Source organism: Candoia aspera, chromosome 2, assembly GCF_035149785.1.
Source record: "Candoia aspera isolate rCanAsp1 chromosome 2, rCanAsp1.hap2, whole genome shotgun sequence".
Classification (NCBI taxonomy): domain Eukaryota; kingdom Metazoa; phylum Chordata; class Lepidosauria; order Squamata; family Boidae; genus Candoia; species Candoia aspera.
In genome coordinates this window covers 14,038,922-14,059,745 of record NC_086154.1, presented here as the reverse complement: position 1 = coordinate 14,059,745, position 20,824 = coordinate 14,038,922, and the positions used below count along the sequence as shown (strand labels likewise).

Here is a 20,824-nt window from a genome sequence, read left to right as displayed (position 1 = left end):
ATCTTTGCCACTTCCTTGTCAGAGATTCCGTTTGTCCCCAGGTGGATTCCCATATAGTTGACCCAAGGATATTAAAATGGCTTCCCATATTCTAATGTTTGTAGTTAATTTACTTAGATTTGAATTTGAGACATATGTGTTTGGGAATGAAGCACTTAAATTAAAAGAAACTCATGACATAATAAATTGGCTAGACTTTTAGCTGGTCAAACATTCTTTATTGCTACAAGAAGTTATTATATCATGGCTTCCCTCTGAAAATGAACTGGTCCCCTTTCTGTCCTCAGAAAAAAAGGCAATTCTTCCAAATCTTCTATGTGATTCAAAAAACATATGAAATACTGACATTTCTTTTTAAGAAAAATAACAATTGGAATGTCTACATGATGTGTTAGGACAAAAGGGGGAAAAAGAAAAAAATGTGGGAGATAATAATAATAATAATAATAATAATAATAATAATAATAATAATAATACAATCATCCAGGGAGAGAATGAAAGTTCAACCCACAAAAACAGGAAACAAAATGAAACTAACTGAAATGAAATAAAACCCATCTTCATCATCATTACAGATTTTCCTTTCATCTAAAAATGAGATCAAGTAAGGCTGCTATATAAATGCTTTTTCTAAATTGGTGTCCTAAAATCTATTAATGTCAATAACCATTTTTGATAATAACTGAAGTGACAGTGATAACATAAAGTAAGGATTTAAAAGAAAATTAGCTCTTGCTATATCAGTTTCATTTATCAGTCATAACTGAAATTTCACATGGGAGAAAGGAAGAGTTCTTAGAACACATAAAAACGATTTTAATTCCAAGCTCTCATTTTGTATTTCCTAAGACTGTAATAAAAAATGAGCACCACAATCAGGAGCCCTTCTTGTTTTTCATCATTAGGTGCTCCTTGGTGTTCATGTCAGGTCTCAGGATGATGATGTAAAATTTCGGGACAAAGATGCAGCCCAGTAAGCCCAGGCTGGAGGCCAGGATGGAGAAGATCTGCACAGCCACCATGAATTTACCTTTGGAGCTCAGGTAAGTGGGGATAAAGGAGACCCAAACGCTGCAGAAAACCAGCATGCTGAAGGTGATCAACTTGGTTTCATTGAAGGACCCTGGGAGCTTCCGGGCCAGGAAAGCCACCAAGAAGCAGATGGCAGCCAGAAAGCCCATGTAGCCAAGGGTGGTATAGAACATGGTAACTGAGCCTTCATTACACTGCAGCACAATGTGTCCAGGTTGGGAATATAGATCAGAATCTGGGAATGGCGGAGAGATTCCCAGCCACATGGTACAGAGGCCCACCTGAACCCCAGAGCAGGATAAAATGATGGAGTTGGCCAGAGTCTTCCCCAGCCATTTCCTCATCCTGCTGCCTGGCTTTGTGGCCAGAAAGGCCATCACCACCATGACAGTCTTGGCCAGCAAAGAAGACACGGCAACTGAGAAAACAACACTGAAGGTGGTTTGTCGAAGAAGGCAGGTCACTTTCTTGGGGCGACCAATGAATAGAAGGGCAATCAAGAAGGAAAGGAGGAGGGAGACCAGGAGAATGTAGGTGAGGTCCTGGTTGTTGCCTTTGACTATGGGAGTTTCTCGGTATTTAATGAAGATTCCCAGAATGAAGGCAGTTGTTAAAGACAAAAAAGAAGCAATGAGAGCCAGGATGAGACCTAGCTTTTCATCATAGGACAGGAAACTTACAGTTTTGGGGACACATTGATCTTGCTTCTTATTGGAATGCTGGTCATCTGGACATTTTTCACAATCGGCTGCATCTGAAAACATAAGCAGTGGCTTTATACACAGTGCATTATGTGGCATTCCATACCTTGTGTCCTACTGTCCACAAGAGGCAATGAGGTGTAGAGAGAGCATTAAGGATTTACTCTATGTTCCTGGTGGAATGCCATGAAAAGAAGCTGGAATCTTTGAGGGAGGCAGTTGGACTGGCTGACTTTACTAAAAGGAAATTGTTGTGCATACAGTGGAGATACTGTATGTAACTGCTTTGGTTTATTATGAAGTGGGATAGGGGTTGGGAAATTTTTATTTGGCTTCCTTAAAGATTTGACTGATGTTATTTGCCTTTAAAGATTTGGATTTATTGTCTTAAATTGTTTTTTTTATGGGTTTATCAAGATTAAAATTACTAAAACTCTTGTATTAGGGTTAAAGAATGTTTATCTGGTTATTATTATTAAAATTGCTGTAGTATTAATAGTAGACAAGCTTTTTAATTTGATTCTGATTATAGTAGACAGAAATGTATAGAATAGTGGTAGGAATGGATTAATTAAATATGTTTTATTTTTTGGAGGGGAAAAAGAGAGTTAAGATTTATATGAAATTTTCTTTTTTTTATTTTATTATAAGGGGGAGGAGTAACTGTACTTAGTGATTTTTATTAAGTGTTAGTGGAATTATTTATAGAAATAATGTGGTACTTTGTGTTTAATATAGAGTAAGAGATTGATAATTGAAATTTTTGTATACCCTTGCTGTTTAAAGTTGGAAGCCACGTCTGTTGTAAAATTGAAAAAAAAATCTCTTTTGTGTTTTTTTGCGCTTTTTTAGTTTTTTTCTCTTCTTTGTGGTTTTTTGCTTTCCGTAGTTTTTTATTTTTCTTCTTAAATGTAATAAAATTTATTACCAAAAAAAAAGAATATAAGCAGGATCAGGCCTGGTTTATATTTGGATGGGACTCCTTCCTTGTTTTTGAGCCACCTGCCTTCCTGTCTGGAGATTGTTCCTTCCACACATGGAGAACAGTCATAACAGCAAACTGGTGCTCCCTCTCTCATGACCTTGGTGTATCCTGGGAGACAACTTTCAGTACACCTAGAAAAAGGTGCCTCCTAAACATAAAATTGGGGAAATATACAAATTAGGGGATTACTTATGAAAATGGAAATGAGTCTGGGTTCATGAACTGGGCTAAACCATGGTATGTTCTGATAATAGAATTTTGAATATGACATACACATGGTTTACACATAGTGCAACTTCCTGAAATACCTTTCTATCCCATAGTATCAGTCTTCATAGAGAGCATAAATTGAACAAAAGGTCAGAATGTCTTGAAATAAGACATGCCCTGAGCCACTGAGGTGGCTTTATCCTCCAGGGATCCTTGGCTACTTTCTGGGATCAGAATTTTGGATGGAGCAAAAAAAGAAGATGCCCCCAGACTTGTCTTTTTAACCATAACAATGTTTGAAGACCATTCAGTAAGTTTAATTGTCTTCACTGAAAATCGTAAATAATCTAGATTTGCCAAATGCCCTACCTCTGTATGCCAACTGGGCTCAGTTCCTAAAGCTCAAGTATATACCTTTAACATCTCTTTCATAATATAGTGAAAATACTTTTTTCAGAAAGTCATTTTAAACATCATCCTGTTTTTCTCAAGAGGCCCAATTTCCGCATGATTTTATCCCAGGGTTCGCTCAAAGTTCAGAGGGATTTGGATTCCACATCTCATCTGCTTTAGCATGAATGGCCAATGGTAAGGAACTGTGCTGCAAAAGGTTGCTTGCTCCTATCTCAGCAATTGCTAGGACAACATCTAAACAACATCTACTGTCACTTGTTGTTGAGTCTCTGCCTTGTGTCTCCTGAATCTCAAGTCTTAAAGCAGGATCCAGCATGGAGGAAGCCTTGGGTAAGTTGATGTGCAGTAAGTTCTTCCTCCTTAAAATGGTTTACTGGCCTGCTTAGGTTCCTTACAAGCTACAAGCAGCATTGAACTAACCAGCCATATGATTTCCATCCTTCCCCAGAACAATGCTGGCAGCCACACATTGAACAGTAGAGATTTTGAGAGGCCCAAGAGAAATGGAAGAGTTTCAACCAATTTCAACCCTACCTTTTTCCAGCACAACCCTTCCATCAGAGTGGCAAGGCTGGTGAGCTCCAATTTCAGTGTATGGGAGCAGAGAAGTAATAAAATGACAGCAACAACAACTCGCCTACCTGGTTAAATGACGTTGGCCATAGGATGGCACTCTGATTGATGGAGAGCTTGACTTCTGAAGAGGCCTCTCTTTCGATCTTTCCAATTTTCACCCCGACAGCAGACTTGTTGGGAAGCATTGCCCAGTTCACGATACCAAAGTCAGCCACAGGATTTCCAGCCTCATCCAAATAAACATTCCCCACAGAAAGATTGTAAAGCTGGAAGTTTCTTAGAAAAGGATGAAGCTAAAAAGACATACATTCCCATATGAATCCTAATCCAAAAGTGGTCTGCTTCAGCTCAGTCCCTCCATCTGCAAATTTTGGAAAAAAGAATCCAAGTAAGGATTCTCTCTCGCTCTCTCTCTCTCTCCTTTTGGTTTATCACTCTGGCCTGATCTCTTTTATGAAATTGCTAGTGTCAGGTCAAACCATGTTTTGACTCTAGCAATCAGACTCTGGGTAAGCTGGACATCTCACTATGGCTGGTTCCCCAACACTGATCTAAAGTGTGAGCCACCCTTGGTGCTGGATTTGGCTAAAACACCAATATCCCAAATTTCCTTGCCTCAGACTTTGACTCCACTCCGTCTTTGGATCATCTTCAGCAATCTGGTGCTGAGTTGTCTTAACTTCTTTGCTGGATGTGGCAATGCGATCTTCCTGCTTCCTCCCTCTTACCTACTCTTCCTACTCTTTCTTTCCTCCTCCTCTGCTTGGAGATGGTTCTCCACCCCCTTGTCTATGTCATCTGGAACAAGGACCACCCCCCTCCAATCTCAGTGTTGTAAGAAGGAAGAGGGGAACTTCAGCAATCGATCAGGTTGTTCCCTGAGGATGCTGAGAAGAGGCATACATTTGACCCCTTCTTGCAGTGGCAGGAAAGGTAGTGACAAGAGATGCCCTGGTCTTCACAGTAGACAAAGTCAGTGTTGGATGATCAAGGGAGAATATGAGGGTTACTGTGGCATCCCGGTGGCTATTTAATCTACAAATATGAAACAAAGACTCTCTCTACTGAGGCAGCATTCCCTTTTCTTACAGCCTCCCAAACCAGCAGTTCAGTTTAGAAGATCTAGACCCAGAAAATCAATCTCTCTCTCTCTCTCCCTCTCTCTCCCATTCACTCTCCCCACTCCCCACTCCCATAGACTACAACTAGCCAGGACACACATTACAAGTTGGGAAACTGAGCAGCACCCCACCCCATGTCCAGGCCTTCCCTTCTGCAGTAAGAAATGGACGAACTGAAGGGGATGGTCACTGGAACACCCAAGAAGGAAAATCTTACCTGCCATGGCTGTACTACCTGAGGTACCAGATGATCACCAACCTGCCTTCTTCTCCGACTCAGCGTGGAGAGAGCATGGAGGACCCAGGAGACAACCTGGATTGTGGTGGAAATACTGTAGCCATCCTCGGACAGAAAGTCTGCAACCACATCGTGGGATGGGATTTCCCAGTTCTCTTTTTCTGTGCATCTTCCCCAAATTCTCTTTGACAACCCAGGGCTCGAATAGGAACACTGAAATGCTGTCTGCACAAACTTTCTGAGAACAGAGAAATATGAATTTAAATCATACGATCGTGTCCTTTTGTTTGTCTGGGTTAAGAAGGATAACAGAAGGTGTTTATGTTGGAGATTAACAAATTTGTAAAAATATCTCACACTTAAGTCTGTCAAAGCTGTTGTCATCCACACTTTCTTCCCAAATATGTTATTAGCCATTTGAATATCATGTATTATTATTGCTAGTAAAAATGAGGACTGAAAGTCCAACTGACAAACAATAATTTTTACTTGACTGTTGCTAAAATATTGAAGGATGTCCTGTCTTTTCCCTTTATTTATCACAGGGAGGATTTCTGAGAAGGCAACGCAAATCCCTTTCTTGATGGCCACAACTGTAAAGGTTCTTCTGAACTCTTCACCCCTTTCATTGTCTGGAGCAGCGAGGCCAATCCATGTCCATCGGAAATGCAGGAGCAGCTTGACAATCGCCAAGTGAGGAGGCTCTTGTTTTGGACTTAACCGGTAGAAAAAGGGAAAATGATGTTTCTGCTCTGGAATGTGGCTGATGACCCCATAGTTGATCTAAGATGAAATAGAAAAGATGGGTGATTGTCCTGCTTCTAGGGAGAAAAATGGATGCTGAAATCAAAGGGCCTTTCCCCCTTTCAGTCTCCCTTGAATTTCACCATGAAACATGCAGTCTCTGTCTTCTCTCACTTGTATCTGTTCCCAGTCATGCTCTGTGACCAACTTCCCTCTAAGATCATGGGAAAAGAATTGTAACCCCATTTCCTGCAAGGTCACTGAAAGAGAAATACATCAGTTTTTGCACACCTTGAATCTTGAATCTTTAACACCTTGGACAGTGTTGGAACAAAGGAAAAATGATACATTGGCCATCATTTTGGTAGGCTGACCATATTTCCTTGAGACAAAAATGGGACGTTGGGATGGCAAAACGGGACAGGGTTAAACTTATGTAATATTATGTAATTTATTTATTTATTTGATTTCTATAGCCGCCCATCTCAGCGAGTGACTCTGGGCGGCTTAATATTCCATATTCATGAAAAAATAAGACAATAAAAAAAGTTTTAAAGAGTTTTTAAGATCCATTTGCTGGTCCTTGCTGGGAAGGTGCAGAAGGGGGAGGTGCAGCAGTGGTTGGGTCTGGAGAGACTGGTGCAGGGGTATCGTTGGGCTGCAGGGTTGCAGGAGGGCTGAGGGCGACAGTGAGCTGAGACGGAAGGACAGGAATGGAGGAGTCTAGTGAACGGTTATCCCCAACAACCTGTTCCTCTCTGGTGCACCCTTTTATTTTATTTTCTTCCCACTGCTTTGGCCAAGAGCCAATTGGCTTCTTTTCTGCTGGGCGCGCTTTTCTGATTGTCTTCCACTGCACTGATTGGCAGCAGCAACTCTAGTGCAGTTCCCACTCTAGGTTTCCCGCCTGATTGAGAACTACCGCCAATGGGTGTCAGCCTCCTTTTCAATTTCAATTGCAATTTTTTTCCCACTTTTCCCAATAATGGCTCCAATGTTTTTTAAAAAAATGGGACAAAATTGACATTTATATTAAAACGACGGGACGGTTGGGAAATGTTAAAAAAATGGGACTGTTCTGTTCAAAATGGTATGTATGGTCAGCCTAGAAATATATCAGTTTTTGCACATCCTGAATCTTGAATCTTGAACAGGACAGTGTTGGAACAAAGGAAAAATGATACATTGGCCATAATTTTGGAATGGGACCATGTAACATTATTTTATTTTATCTGGCTCTTAGAACCAAATGAGTGGGTGCTTAAACTTAAAGGTCTTTCTCAATGCAAAGGTGTTCTTTCCATCTTTCCTTGAGAATACTCTAGCTGAACTATGGATAAAGGCCCTTAGTGTCAGGCTCACTTTGCATGCCTGCCATGAAAGTATTGCTACATGCATCAGCCAAGGTGAGAGCAAACCTGTGTCAGCTCTTGCAACTTTGCAGACAGAGAGGATTGTTAATCTCATTCCTTCACAAGATGTTGGAGCCAAGGACGGGCTGATAAAACACCTGGACTCTAATTAAGTCTAAGGAACTGGGAGGGGGGAAGATCAGGAGTGAGAACAGGCTTGTTTGAGAGACAGGGAGGGGAGACTATGTCAGAGGGAATGATTTAATTTGAATGCTTTGGCGCCAAAATATTATTCAGAGATTTGTAACTGCCCTGTGTAATCAGATTTTAATCAATGAATTCTTTAAGCTTCTGAATGGAGTGTCTAGGAATTTCTCAAGTTAAGATCCTGGTACTAGAGCCATCACACTTAGTCTGAATCCTGTTAAGCAGCAAAAAAGGAACTCTGCAAAATCAGTGTATCTTTCAAAACCCATGCTATAAACTGATATTAAAGGGAAGAAAGAAATATTTGGATACATAATAGGAAAATATTATTTCAAAAAATATTTCAAAATTATTTCAAGCTCTACCATCTGACTCCATTTGTTTCTTGAAATGCACCATTGCTACCTTTTAGACTATCTGGAGAATTAACCCAGTGAAATTAGCTTGAACTTTTATTAATACCTGTGGGATTTTGTAGATGCCTAGCATGGTTGAAACATGGTTGAAGAGCTCAGAATCAGTCCCTTCAAGCACCGCCAGCAGATTTTTTGATCTTCCACAACTGTAGTTTGGGACATTCACCTGTCCCCTGGATAGCAAATCCAGCATGGCATCGTAAGTTATCCTTGCATTGAAAAAGATCTCATAGATGTTGTAGCCCAGTGTAATATTTGGTAAGAGCCTTGGATTCTGGTTGATGTCATGAATGGCGAAGAAGAAGGGCAGGACATGGCAGAAACTCACAAGCTTACTGCAAGATAAGAGATATTAATAGGTCTTCACCTTCAGTCTGAATTTTCATCTTCTGGTCATAAAGGCATGTCATATTTTGTGTAACCTTTTAAGGGAATCTGTAGGTCATCAGCTGTACTTCTATCTTATGCAGCGACTTTGGATAGCTAAAAAATCCAGTCTGAAACTGATGGAAGAGTGATGGAATGGGCCATTCTAAAATTTCTAAAAAACTAATCTGCGTCATCTCATGAAGGGCTGAGAAGGAGAATAGCTTACCGGAAGCTCACTCTCACTACATGCAATGTAGGAAATATTTCCAGATATTTATCACTCAAATAAAAGCCTGTATCCTGAATCATTTATTTACAGGGTCTTTCCGGGTGTTTCTATCAAAAGGACAGTCCCATTGAGGCCAAAGGAACCTTCTTTTCAAGATGAAGATCAGGAAGAAGTGCTTTTCTTTGAGGCTTAGAGTGGCCCCCAGTGGAAGCTCTAGACCAGATTAATGTTGTTATTTTCTTTAAATGCTGACTTGGATGGGCAGACTTCCAACAAATTTACAGTTTGATAATTAAGGATTAAAATGGATCAGGCATCTTAGCAAGTGAATGCATTTCCCAAATGTATGAGCAGGTTTCTCTTAAATAAGTCTCTCTGTGTTGAGTATTTCATCTAGAGTTGGTTTGATTGCAGGTGGTATGAGTATTCAGGAAAAAACATTTCAGTGTTTGAATGATTTTATTTCTGGTTGGCTGCCCTGAGTGCTCCAGCTCAGTAGGAAGGGAGCATTCATACCACAATTAAAAATAGGAGAACATTTTGTTGCCCAGTTAGCTTAATCTTGCAAGCCATTGCTCTATATTCAAAAATCTGTGCCCTGTTTCAGGCACACCTGGACTTGGTTGTCACAGCAGACGATACTCGGTTCCTGAAATAAATTGTTTCTGGAAGTTGCTCAATGCACTGAACCAGAAATGTACCAAATGCATTCTTTTAATAGGATTCCTAATGTCCCTACTGAAAGACCTAAATGGCCGGACTGAGGACAGATCATCCTGGAGAGAATCTATTTAGGTGGTCACTAAAAGTCAGCACTGAGTTGGTGGCACTCCATACTAATCTCTCGGTCACTGACAGTGAAGATCTCCAGGAATTCCTGTGTCCCATTTTAGGCAGCTCCAACTTCCTTTAGATGTTCAGGATGGAAGAAAGGGGAAGAACCTCCTTCTAGAATAATGTCCTGCCGCTCTGGGCAGATTGAAACCCTCCAGTGTTGTCCTCCTCCATTGCTCGTTTGTTAGGGGGATTCAGATAACTCATCCATCCAAGGCTCACTCGACTGGCTGACAGTAATGATCACTCTGATGTCTTTCTGCTTCTTTCTAGCAGTTCTCCTACGGTAGCGCATAAAGTTGCAAAGTTTTTGCAGTAGCTTCTGAACTATATAAGGAATTCTTTGAGACTTAACTGGCTGTGACACATTTGCACTGCTCTATCATTTCCTATTGTGTTTAGCAATAGTAATTTGGTGGTGTACTTTTTACTACTATATCTTCATATACCCTTGGCATAAAATAATATTTCCTTACTTTTTAACAGCAGTTGGGTAATGCCTTACATATCAAAATAATTTTAGTCTGTATAGTTTAAAATTCCATATTATCTATAACTAATAGTGGTTATTTTACCTTGAAGTGATTCTGAGATTCTGTGCTTCTAATATTAATTTTAATCCTTGAGTTATTTCTTCATCTTCTGAAAACATTGACTTTTTATATGGGAGGTTGTAAATTTGAGTATTAGTTAATACTGATCAACGACTGAAATAAAACACATAGAATCGGATTCCAAAGGGCGGATATCACAGCGCTGAATTTACCTTATCAAATCTGTAACACGGTTCCACCTCAAGGTTTATCAAAACAGCCCCTTGCCAGAAATGTGCTTTTCTTTGGAACAGCTGAAATGGCTTCCGTGTAGGCTGCATTCCCTCCCAAATCTGAGGGAGCTTTCATAGTGCTACGATGTGATACGCCCATTCCCACTTCCCCTGACGCCTGCCACATTCCCTGATCACTTTATTTTTTAAAATTAAACATCAATAATGAAAATAATAAATAAATTTTTCATTAGATAAAAATTTTAAAAGATTCTGGTGTTCCTGCCATGGAAAACAAAATGCTGGCCTCTAATGTATTCTTGGGCCCAAATTGGCCCCCAAGCTCTTTTAAAAAAATAAATCTACAAGTCAACAGTTGAGGACTCTGTCCAGGAGATGGAGATGGAGATGGAGATGGAGAAAGATGAGAGAGAGATTGACAGACTGCAGTGTATCTTGGAAAGCATTGCAGAGAATGAGAGGACCTGGCGGGATGGAACCTCCTCTCTTTGCCTTCAGCTAAAGGGGTGTTTGGTGACTCTCCCTGGCATCACCCAGAATCATGATGTGAAGAGCCAAGCCCCCACCTCCCCTGCAACCATTTTGTGGGATTGCTGGCCCAGGCTCTCAGGGGCTAATGCTGGCTTTTACTGAACAGTTAAAAAGAAACCTCTCAAAGGACAGGTTAAAATAGTGCATGATATGCATTAGGTAGAACACATGTTTCCTTTAACGCACATGAGGAGAAACAAAGGCGATGTGTGAGGAAATGGGAGTCATTCCTTGCTGAAAAGAAGATAAATACGGCAATCAGTTGGCCAGAGTTCAGCGCATATCAGGAATTACCTTACAAATGTGTTCTTGGGAGGCATGAAGAAAACATACGGTTGAACTACAGTACTAGATGCAGATATGATCCCACTGATCAGAAAGTCTCCTGGCTTGTAGTAATTGAACATGTATTTTTCCTCTTTTAACACATTCAACTGACATCCGACCATCAGTGTCCCACAGGGAAAATGGGACAGCAGGAGAAGCAGCAGCAGCATTTCCTCTATCATGGTGGAGACCTGCTCTAGGTCTCTGAGACAGGGGCCACGGTCTTGGGTCTCAGATCTCTCTGGGGGGAAGCACAGTTCTCTTGCCGAAGGTGAGATACAGCCTGCCTCCAGATCTGGAAGGAGCAGCATAAAATTTCATGACAGTATAGTGCCCGCCTACGAAAATCCCATCTCAGGCTCTCTGCAGGGCTTGAGTTATTTTCAGGGCTTTTTATATGAAAAGTTACCAAATATTTGTCTAGTTTTGTTGATGGGGAATTATTCTCACTTTGGTTTCAGAGACAGCCTGGAGAGCAGGGGAATTCCAGAGGCTCTGCTGGAAGTAGAATAAATCACCGTCATTTTCTTAATCGTAAAGGGAGAACGGATCACAGTGGACTCTCTGCTAGAAGCCTGTGGGGCCCGTGGGCATCGTTCCACTTTAGATGTCTAAGTGTTCCATCAAGGGGCCAGTTCAGAAAAGTTTGTCTCTTACTCACCAAAATTATTCTTGAAATACTAAATGTTGTAATATGCTAAGAAAACTGAACAATTTTTAACTAGCCACTAGGTACATTAAAATTCCTTCCTTCCTACTTCTGGTATGGATGAGGCATCTTCCTGCATCCAGGTCAGGTCCCTGGAACACCTGCATCCTGGAGGTGATATTTTATTCTAAACATCAGAGGCACCTGTTATGAAGTCTACTCCGTTCTGCAAAGGAGAAAACCAGTCACATTCATGTGTATGGTTGGCATGAAAGCTTGGCCCATTCCAAAAATGTTATATTACAGGGCAGAGTCCCTGTCCTTTTGGCTCAGTGGGCAACTCTGGAAGCTTGTCAAGGCCATTACAAAATGGCTGCTATGGAGAATGTGGCAAGGCAAAAACACCCAATTCCAGGAAGACTAAAGGCTTTCCCTGGCTTTGTTTATCTACAGCAGAATCATGCCCTGGCCATGCTAATTTTCTCCCTGGTAAAAATAGTTTTAGTTGACAGGAATGAGCAGCTCAAGGGTAGAACCAAGGGCCTAGAAAGGTGGTGGGCTTCCATTCCTTGGATGCCTTTAAGCATAGGCAAGGCAACCATTTGTCTGGGATGTACTTTAATGTGGGTATCTGTACTGAGCAGATATGTCTGTTGGCCTCCAAGTCTATATAGAGTCCAGTGCTAAAATTTTATGGGGTCCACCCTGCTACTTTCACACTACCTTCCTTTCTTCTTTCCTTCTTCCACTGCATCATGATTTGGTCCCAGAGTCTCCTCAACCTTCACAAGAAGCTGAAGGGTTCAGAGTGGGGAACATACCTAATACTCATTCCTCCTCCTGTTTTCTGCACAACAACAACAACCCTGTGAGGTGGGTTGGGCTGAGAAAGAGGGACTGGCCCAAGGTCCCCCAGCTGGCTTTCATGCCTAAGGTGGGACTAGAACTCACAGTCTCCTGGTTTCTAGCCCGTTGCCTTAATCACTAGACCAAACTGACTCTGGTTTCCTCCCTTTGTCTTCTCCTTGTGCCCATTCATGCCTTCCCCACTGTTACTTCTCCAACCAAGCAATCGCCCAGCCTGTGCTTGGCTCCTGGGTCCCCAAGTAGCCCGGTGTGCAGATGCCCATATCTTGCCTGCTCCTGCCCGCCTGGTGCTCTGGCATTTGTCTGTGGGGGGTGGGGGTGGGCAGGACACCAAGATGAGATGTAATGACTGAGAAGAGAAGCAAGCATGGCAAGAAAAGGATCAAAGTGATGATTCTTTTCAGGAGAATTTAAAGACAAAGAGTGAAGTTTTGTCTTCCATTGCTCCAGGACAGGATGTATTTCAGGAAAATGATCACGTCCTTCCAAGCATGAGGACAGCCACTTTATTTCTAAATCTGCTTTCTCTGACATACAAACTCCAGTACCAAAACAATGAGGAGTGAAACATATCTGAAGTCCTCAAGGGACAGATAATATTCGGAAGAGGTTCAGACATGCACCTCCCTAATTCACTGGCGTATATGAAGGAGGAGGAATAACTGCACAATCAGACTTGGCAGTGACAGTATTGTGAGAAGGGTGAAAAAGCCACTACTGTAAGTTGTTGGCACATTGTTTGAAGCAACAGATTCAACCAAGCCTAATTTCTGAAATAGTTACTGATCATGGGAAGACTCTGTTAGGTTCAGAAGCTCTTAATAGTCAGTTTTTTTTTCTTTTTTATAAGTCATTATATAATCTGGATATCAAGGGGGAACAATATGAAGCTGATTAATTCTTGAATCAGGTGGATATTCAGCTTTTATCACCAGATAATACTAATTATTCTAAAGCTCCTCTGTTACTTCAGGAATTACTGATTCAATACAGTTGATACAAAGCGGTAAAGCTGCTGGTCCAGATGATTTTCCAGTGGAGCGGTGGGAAGTGTTTGCAGATTTGCTGGCCCCTATATTTTGGAGGTGTCTAATGAATCTTTTAAGACTGGTAAACTGCCTCTTGCTTGACGAAGCTTCTGTAAGGCTGATTTACAAACCAGGTAAAGATCCTGAATTTTGTGTTAGTGGCAGCCCCATTTCATTAACTGATGTGGCTATGAAGATTCTAACCACTTCATGGGCTAGGTAGTTGCAGAAGGCTTTTTTGTATATCATCTGCCCTTTCCAGTCTAGGTTTATGAAAGTTTGACATGCGTCAGATAGTCTATATTTCGATTTATATTTATGGTTTTATAATTGTATTGAATTTTAACTTGGTTTTTATTGCAAACCGCCCAGAGTCCCTCCTTTGGGGGGAGATGGGCGGTGATACAAAACAAACAAACAAACAAATAAATAAATCTATGCTTATTACCTGATACATTCGATATCGCTAGTGGTGGAATGGATTCTCTTATACAAGTGTCTCTAGATGCAGAAAAAGCTTTTTATTTGGTTCGGACTAAATTTGTAAAGCAAGCGATGATTAGATGTGGTTTTCCAAGGGATTTGGTTCATTGGATGGAGATTATTTATAACCCTGTGCTAAAATTATAATAGAATGTTTCAGGCTCTTTTGAGATACAGTAGAGTGCTTGGCAGGATGCTAGCTTTTCCACTTGCTTTTTACTTTAATTCTGTACCTGTTACTGTAAGGGAATTTTCAGACATTATGGATATTAATTGGGTGGGGTATGAGCACAAATGATTTGTGTATGCTGATGATAATTTAGCAATATTGGATAAGTATTCCGTTTCTCCACCTAACTTTATACAAATAGTACAGTGTTTTGGAAAGTATTCTGGCTATAATATCACCTGGTTTCCTTTCTTTAGGATCTAATATACCAGCACAGTTAGATAGCTGGGTTTTGCCATTTCTACTGAGTATATTCATTACTTGAGACTTTATATTCCCAAAAGAGATTTCTAAATATGTGGAAATAAATATGCTGAAACTTTTAGAAAAGATTGAATTGGATTTAAATAGATGGATTAAAATCCCATTAGCAATGTGAGACAAAATTATTGTTATTAAAACAAAAATTAAACCTCATTTAATTTATGTCCTTAGAGGCATCCCACCAAATCAGTCTTTTCTTCGATAGGTAATTTAGGTAAATTTATTTGGAATAATAGTCCACCAGGGCTTTCATTATCAGGGCAATCAAATTACCCTTTGAGGAGGGAGGCTTCAGTTGATCAGACTTGCAAAAATATCCCCAGGCTTATATTTTATCAGCCATCAATATGGGGAATGAAAATTTAGTAGAATGGGCTTCATTGGAAAGTTATTAGTTATTCCCATTACAGCCACGGACTGTTCTTGGAGCAATGTACAGTAAAGGTGTCTTATTTCCGGGAGTGTGGGCTACATGAAATCTTTGGGCCGTATCAGTGTGTAGCTTGAGATTTGATAATGAGACTCATGAATATTTAACTATGTATACTGCAGATCGGCACTTTGTAGGGCAGCAATGCAAACCTGGGAGAAGGTACTCAGATACCATGATGGATCTCGTATTGATGCTTTTGAACTTTGGTGTTGGAGAAGACTGCTGAGAATCCAATGTATAGCCAAGAAAACAAAGAGGTGGATCAGAGAACAAATCAATCCAGAGCTCTCACTCAAGGTGGAAATGTCTAGGCTGGACTTATCATATTTTGACTACTTGGTTCAAAGACCTAGCTCTCTTGAGAAGTCTATAATTCTGGGAAAGGTGGAAGAAAAGGTAAGGTGGACAGCCAGCAACAAGGTAGATATATTCAATGACAATGACAATGGGTGGAGTGTTAGAAGAACTGAAATAAGATTCCTTTGTGTTATGCTTACAGAACATGTTTCACTAATCATTGCTAAGACCAGAATCCTCAGAGTTAGCACTAAATATAGCTGCTTTCAAAGTTCAAGATATCTGGAGCTAGTCTTTACATTTCAGATGTATATTTCTTTCACCCCAAAACTGAAAAAAGCCACACAATGGAAAAAAATACACACAAATACACGACATCCCAGGATTCCTCCATTCTATGGATGGTCACATACCAAAGATCCTCAACAGACATATCAACATGCTCTTGTATGCAGATGACATGGTTTTGATGGCACATTCCCAAGTAGGCCTGAGATGATTGATGGGGAAATTTGGTGCTTATTGCACCGCAAACCTTTTGAATATTAACAAGTCCAAATCCAAAATGGTGGTTTTGGGGAAAAGACGGGCCAAATACAATTGGCACTTGGATGGGGAGCCTATAAAACAAATAGCCTCTTTTTCATATCTAGGGGTGGTTTTTACAGAAACAGGGCCTCGGGCTAATCATTACAAGCAAAGTTTTGCAAAGGCCACAGCAAGTTCTAAAACACTAATTAAACTACTTAGTTACAACCACCCTTGCTCTCTGCTCTCCGTTCTGAAGGTCCACAAGGCAAAAGTTGTACCCGTGCTAACATATGGTGCCGAATTGTGGGGCCTATCAAAGGCCTCCTTACTTGAACAAAATCAAGCACACGTTTTAAGAACCATTCTGGGGACCGAGAGGAATACACCTTCAGCAGCAGTAAGAGCTGAAACAGGTACCCACTCCATTTATAGTCTATCAGTAACCAAAGTCTTCAGCTACTGGTAGAGGATTCTCCCAATGGAACGTGATAGACTACCAAAAATGCACCTTGAAGAACAGAGGGGCACACCTCAACCTACCACACGGATCAATCAGCTCCTCCAAACTATCGCATTCCTCAGCTTTTCATCACAATACTTACTTTCAGCCGGAGACCAGGCCAAGGCAATATTCAAACAAAGAGTCTTGGATGTTAATGCCCAATAGGTCATCAAAATGGCTGGCCAAGAATAAACTGTCCTTTCAGATAGAAAAATACCTGACAATGGGTCTGACTCAATACCATAGGATCGCTCTTACTAGAGCAAGATTTGAGCAACTCGATTCTATGGTCAAATACAGGCGATTCCACCAAGTGCCTTAGCTTGAGGGGACATGTGTGCGGGGCACCCGAAGTAGAAGACATTGCACATGTCCTATTTAACTGCCAACTATATGCCCCAGCAAGGGCTCAGTACCTTCAGACATTAATTGACAGAACCACATACTGGGACCATAACAAAAGACTGTTACTTCCTCCAGGACACAAATATGTATGTGGTCAGTAGAACTGTTAAGTTTATAGTTAGGGCCGTCCAACTGAGAATGCAATTTGTAGAACACATTGGGGTGGCATGTAAAGGTGATGAATTCATTTAAACTCACATTGTTTCTGTATTTTATTACTTGTTTTATTACATCTTGCATTTTTATCTTACAATTTTATCTCTATCTTACCCTACTGTATTTTATCATATGTTATCTTACCATAGTATATTTTAGCTAATTTTACTGTATTTTAACTGTTTTATGGTATCATATTTTATATTTTATATCTTATAGTGGCTGATGCCCAACTTTCTGATATGGTCATTTGACTAATCAAAAAAATTACTTAATTACTTACTTACTTACTTAATTACACACACACATACACGTATGTGTATACACATATACACACACAGACAGACATATATGCGTACGTGTGTGTGTGTGTATGTATGTGTATGTATGTATGTATGTATATACAGACCCTGCCTCATGCTCAGAGTCCAACTTGGAACAGATCTGAGTGATTTTATCCTGCAAATGCCCAGAAAACTCCTCAGCTCGAACCTGTAGGTGGACCTCTGAAGCCCCTTTCCCCAAAAGGGATCAGGTAATCTTAAAGAGGGCCACCAGGCAGCATTCCACGGATGCAAGAAGAATGGAGAAATACTGACATTTTGCCGCTCTTACCACCACAAGGTAGGCCTTAATAGCGGCTCTAGCTTGTATTCAGTCAGGTTCATTCTTTGTCTTCCCCCAGCAGTGCTCTAGGCATTTCTTAATCCTCTTCAGAATCCTCAACTCCTCAGTAAACCATGGGGAGTATCAGGTTCAATGGGACAAGAGAGGCTGCATAGGCATGATCCTGTCCAAGGATCAGCACAGATCATGTGCTTTTGGCCTTTTTTTGCTGGTAGTCAGTTTGTGTCATGAGTGCCGTTGAGCTGAAGACATCAGCACAATGGCACACATGACAATAACGAGGAAGCAGGGGAAGGGGCTCAAGATAAGCATGCAACAGCCACAGACCCTAGCAGGAGGAAGCAGCCATCAGCTCACAAAGAAGAAAGAAGAAGAGACAAAGGCTAATCGGATCGCGAGGCACACCCAAGCTGTTAGCACCAGCGCAACGGAGATCGCCCAGCTGACAGCAATCACCGGCTGAATAAGGAAACCGATGATGGGCGATCCCGGGGCACCAGCGGGGCCTCGCAACCCTTCACCTACCGGCAAGACAGCATGCAGGACAAAGGGGGGATGACGTAACTCTGAGTGAGGGGGCGCTGACCGGCGCGGGGAATTTAAACCCTGCACTGGCGCGCTCCTATCACTCTCAGCTTTTTTCGTAACTGTTACTATGTAGAGAATAAAACTGAACCTGCTCTCGCACGAATCAGCGTCAGTGCGTTACTCTGCATTAGACAGGGCATGACAGTTTGGTGCTGGATTTTTCTTATTCCTTTAGTATATGTCCTGTAAATAAGTCCCCTTTCTGTGGACTCCTTGGTGCTTTCTGAGCTTGATTCTTTGCTTGCAGATGTGTTATCACCCAACCAGGTAACATCCTCAATGTTATCATCAGCATCAGCAGTGGGAGCACTGATGATGTTACCTAGTCAGGTAATGAAAGGTCTGCCAGCAAACAGGGAAAATGATGTTTCTGCTCAGGAATGTGGCTGATGACCCCATAGCTGATCTAAGATGAAATAGAAAACTTGGGTTATTGTCCTGATTTTAGCGACAAAAATCAGTGCTTAAACATAAGGCCTTCTCCCCACAGCAAAGAAGTCTTTGCACCTAGCCTTGATTTGTGCTGTATCTCACTTGTCTGTCTTCTCAATCATTGATAGTTACCTACATTCCTTCCTTCATGAGAGGAGAAGAATAGTAGATTTTACACATCTTGGATGGGGTCAGAACAAAGTGCAAAATGCTACTAATATGCTGTTCAGCTAAATGTGTCTTGTGGATTGGGGATGTCGCAACATTATGGGAACTTAGTAGAAAAAAAAATGTCACTGTAATTGTATTATCTTTCGATGTAAGTGGGGACAGACTCTCTTCAAGAAATGTTTCCCCTTTTTACCTCCATAGCAATCCTTGTTCTTCCTTGGATGTGGTTGGAATATGGCAGACCATAGTTCTTTGTCTTCATTCTCTTGGAGGGAAGTCAGGTGTGAGTGGAATGGAGTAACTGGAAGAAAGAGAAAAGAGGCAGGGGAGGGATTGCCAGTGGAACGCAAATATCATGTAGAGGGCAGGGTGGGAGCATTTCAGCTCAGATGTGATAAAAGGCCTTTAGTCTGAATCCAGTTCAGCAATTCAATAGCAAAGTAGGGGAACTCCATGATGCCAGTCTAATTTTCAAAAATAATTTGTGTACTGATGCCAGAGACAGAAAAAAATAATATGCCGACTTTATGGAAACAATACTATTTAACATGACCTTTAAGCTCAATCATCTGACTCATTTTATTTGGTGAAATCTACCAGTTCTATCTGCTAGAGTATCTGGGGATTTTATAAAATGGAATTAACTTTAATGTCCATTCATACCTGTGGGATTTTGTAGATGACCAACATGATGAAACAGCTCAGAATCAGTTCCTTCAAGTACGGCCAACAGATTTTTGGGTGTTCCGCAACTGTAGTTTGGGACATTCTCCTGCCCTGTCGACAGCAGGTCCATCATGGCCTCATAGATCATTCTTGCATTGACAAAGTTCTCATAGAGGTTGTAGCCCAGAGTGATGTTGGGAAAGAGCCTTGGACTCTGGTTGATCTCATGAATGGCAAAGAGGAAGGGCAGGACATGGCAGAAGATCATACCTCCTTATACTGCAAAATAAGAGGTATTAATAAGCCTTAAGCTTCAGTGAAGAGGAACTGAGGAGCCTTATGATGAAGGTGAAAGAAGAAAGTGCAAAAGCTGGCTTGCAGCTAAACCTCAAAAAAACCAAGATTATGGCAACCAGCTTGATTGATAACTGGCAAATAGAGGGAGAAAATGTAGAAGCAGTGAAAGACTTTGTATTCCTAGGTGCAAAGATTACTGCAGATGCTGACTGCAGTCAGGAAATCAGAAGACGCTTAATCCTTGGGAGAAGAGCAATGACAAATCTCGATAAAATAGTTAAGAGCAGAGACATCACACTGACAACAAAGGCCTGCATAGTTAAAGCAATGGTGTTCCCCATAGTAACATATGGCTGTTAGAGCTGGACCATAAGGAAGGCTGAGAGAAGGAAGATCAATGCTTTTGAACTGTGGTGTTGGAGGAAAATTCTGAGAATGCCTTGGACTGCCAGAAGATCCAACCAGCCCATCCTCCAGGAAATAAAGCCAGACTGCTCACTTGAGGGAATGATATTAAAAGCAAAACGGAAATACTTTGGCCACATAATGAGAAGACAGGACACCCTGGAGAAGATGCTGATGCTGGGGAGAGTGGAGGGCAAAAGGAAGAGGGGCCGACCAAGGGCAAGGTGGATGGATGATATTCTAGAGGTGACGGACTCATGCCTGGGGACCTGGGGGTGTTGACGACCGACAGGAAGCTCTGGCGTGGGCTGGTCCATGAAGTCACGAAGAGTCAGAAGCGACTAAATGAATAAACAACAACAACAAAGCTTCAGTTTGGATAGGAATCATCAGTTCATAAAATCAAGTGAATTCTTATCTTATAGTTATACTCTGGATAGTAGAAATCCACACTTTTAATTCTGTGGAATTTTTTTCAAAAGAGCTTTATTAAAAAAAAAATCAACCTACTGTATAGATAAAAGCTGAGAAGAATGAAAGAAAAGAACCTACAAAAAAAGAGAACAAACTAAAAAGTTTGAAAGTAAAAACCAGACTACTACAGAGCAACTTCTGACTTTCTACACAAAGATATACAATACAAAAATCAATATCAAACTCTTGCTCCAATTTAAATTATAGTAAACTTTATTTCTATAAAACATTTCAATTCTCAATATAG

The 20,824-nt window shown here is 41.0% G+C and overlaps 1 protein-coding gene across 1 annotated transcript; it reads right to left on the bottom strand.

Annotated features, from left to right (window-relative positions):
- Positions 1 to 875: 875 nt before the first annotated feature.
- On the bottom strand, positions 876 to 19,669 carry LOC134489899 (vomeronasal type-2 receptor 26-like). The gene is made up of 7 exons (XM_063292770.1): positions 19,399 to 19,669; positions 18,929 to 19,036; positions 11,041 to 11,368; positions 8,043 to 8,331; positions 3,984 to 4,211; positions 2,740 to 2,866; positions 876 to 1,786 (listed from the first exon to the last, which is right to left on the bottom strand). The coding sequence occupies exons 1-7, from the start codon at positions 19,667 to 19,669 to the stop codon at positions 876 to 878; spliced, it is 2,262 nt and encodes a 753-aa protein (XP_063148840.1).
- Positions 19,670 to 20,824: the final 1,155 nt, after the last annotated feature.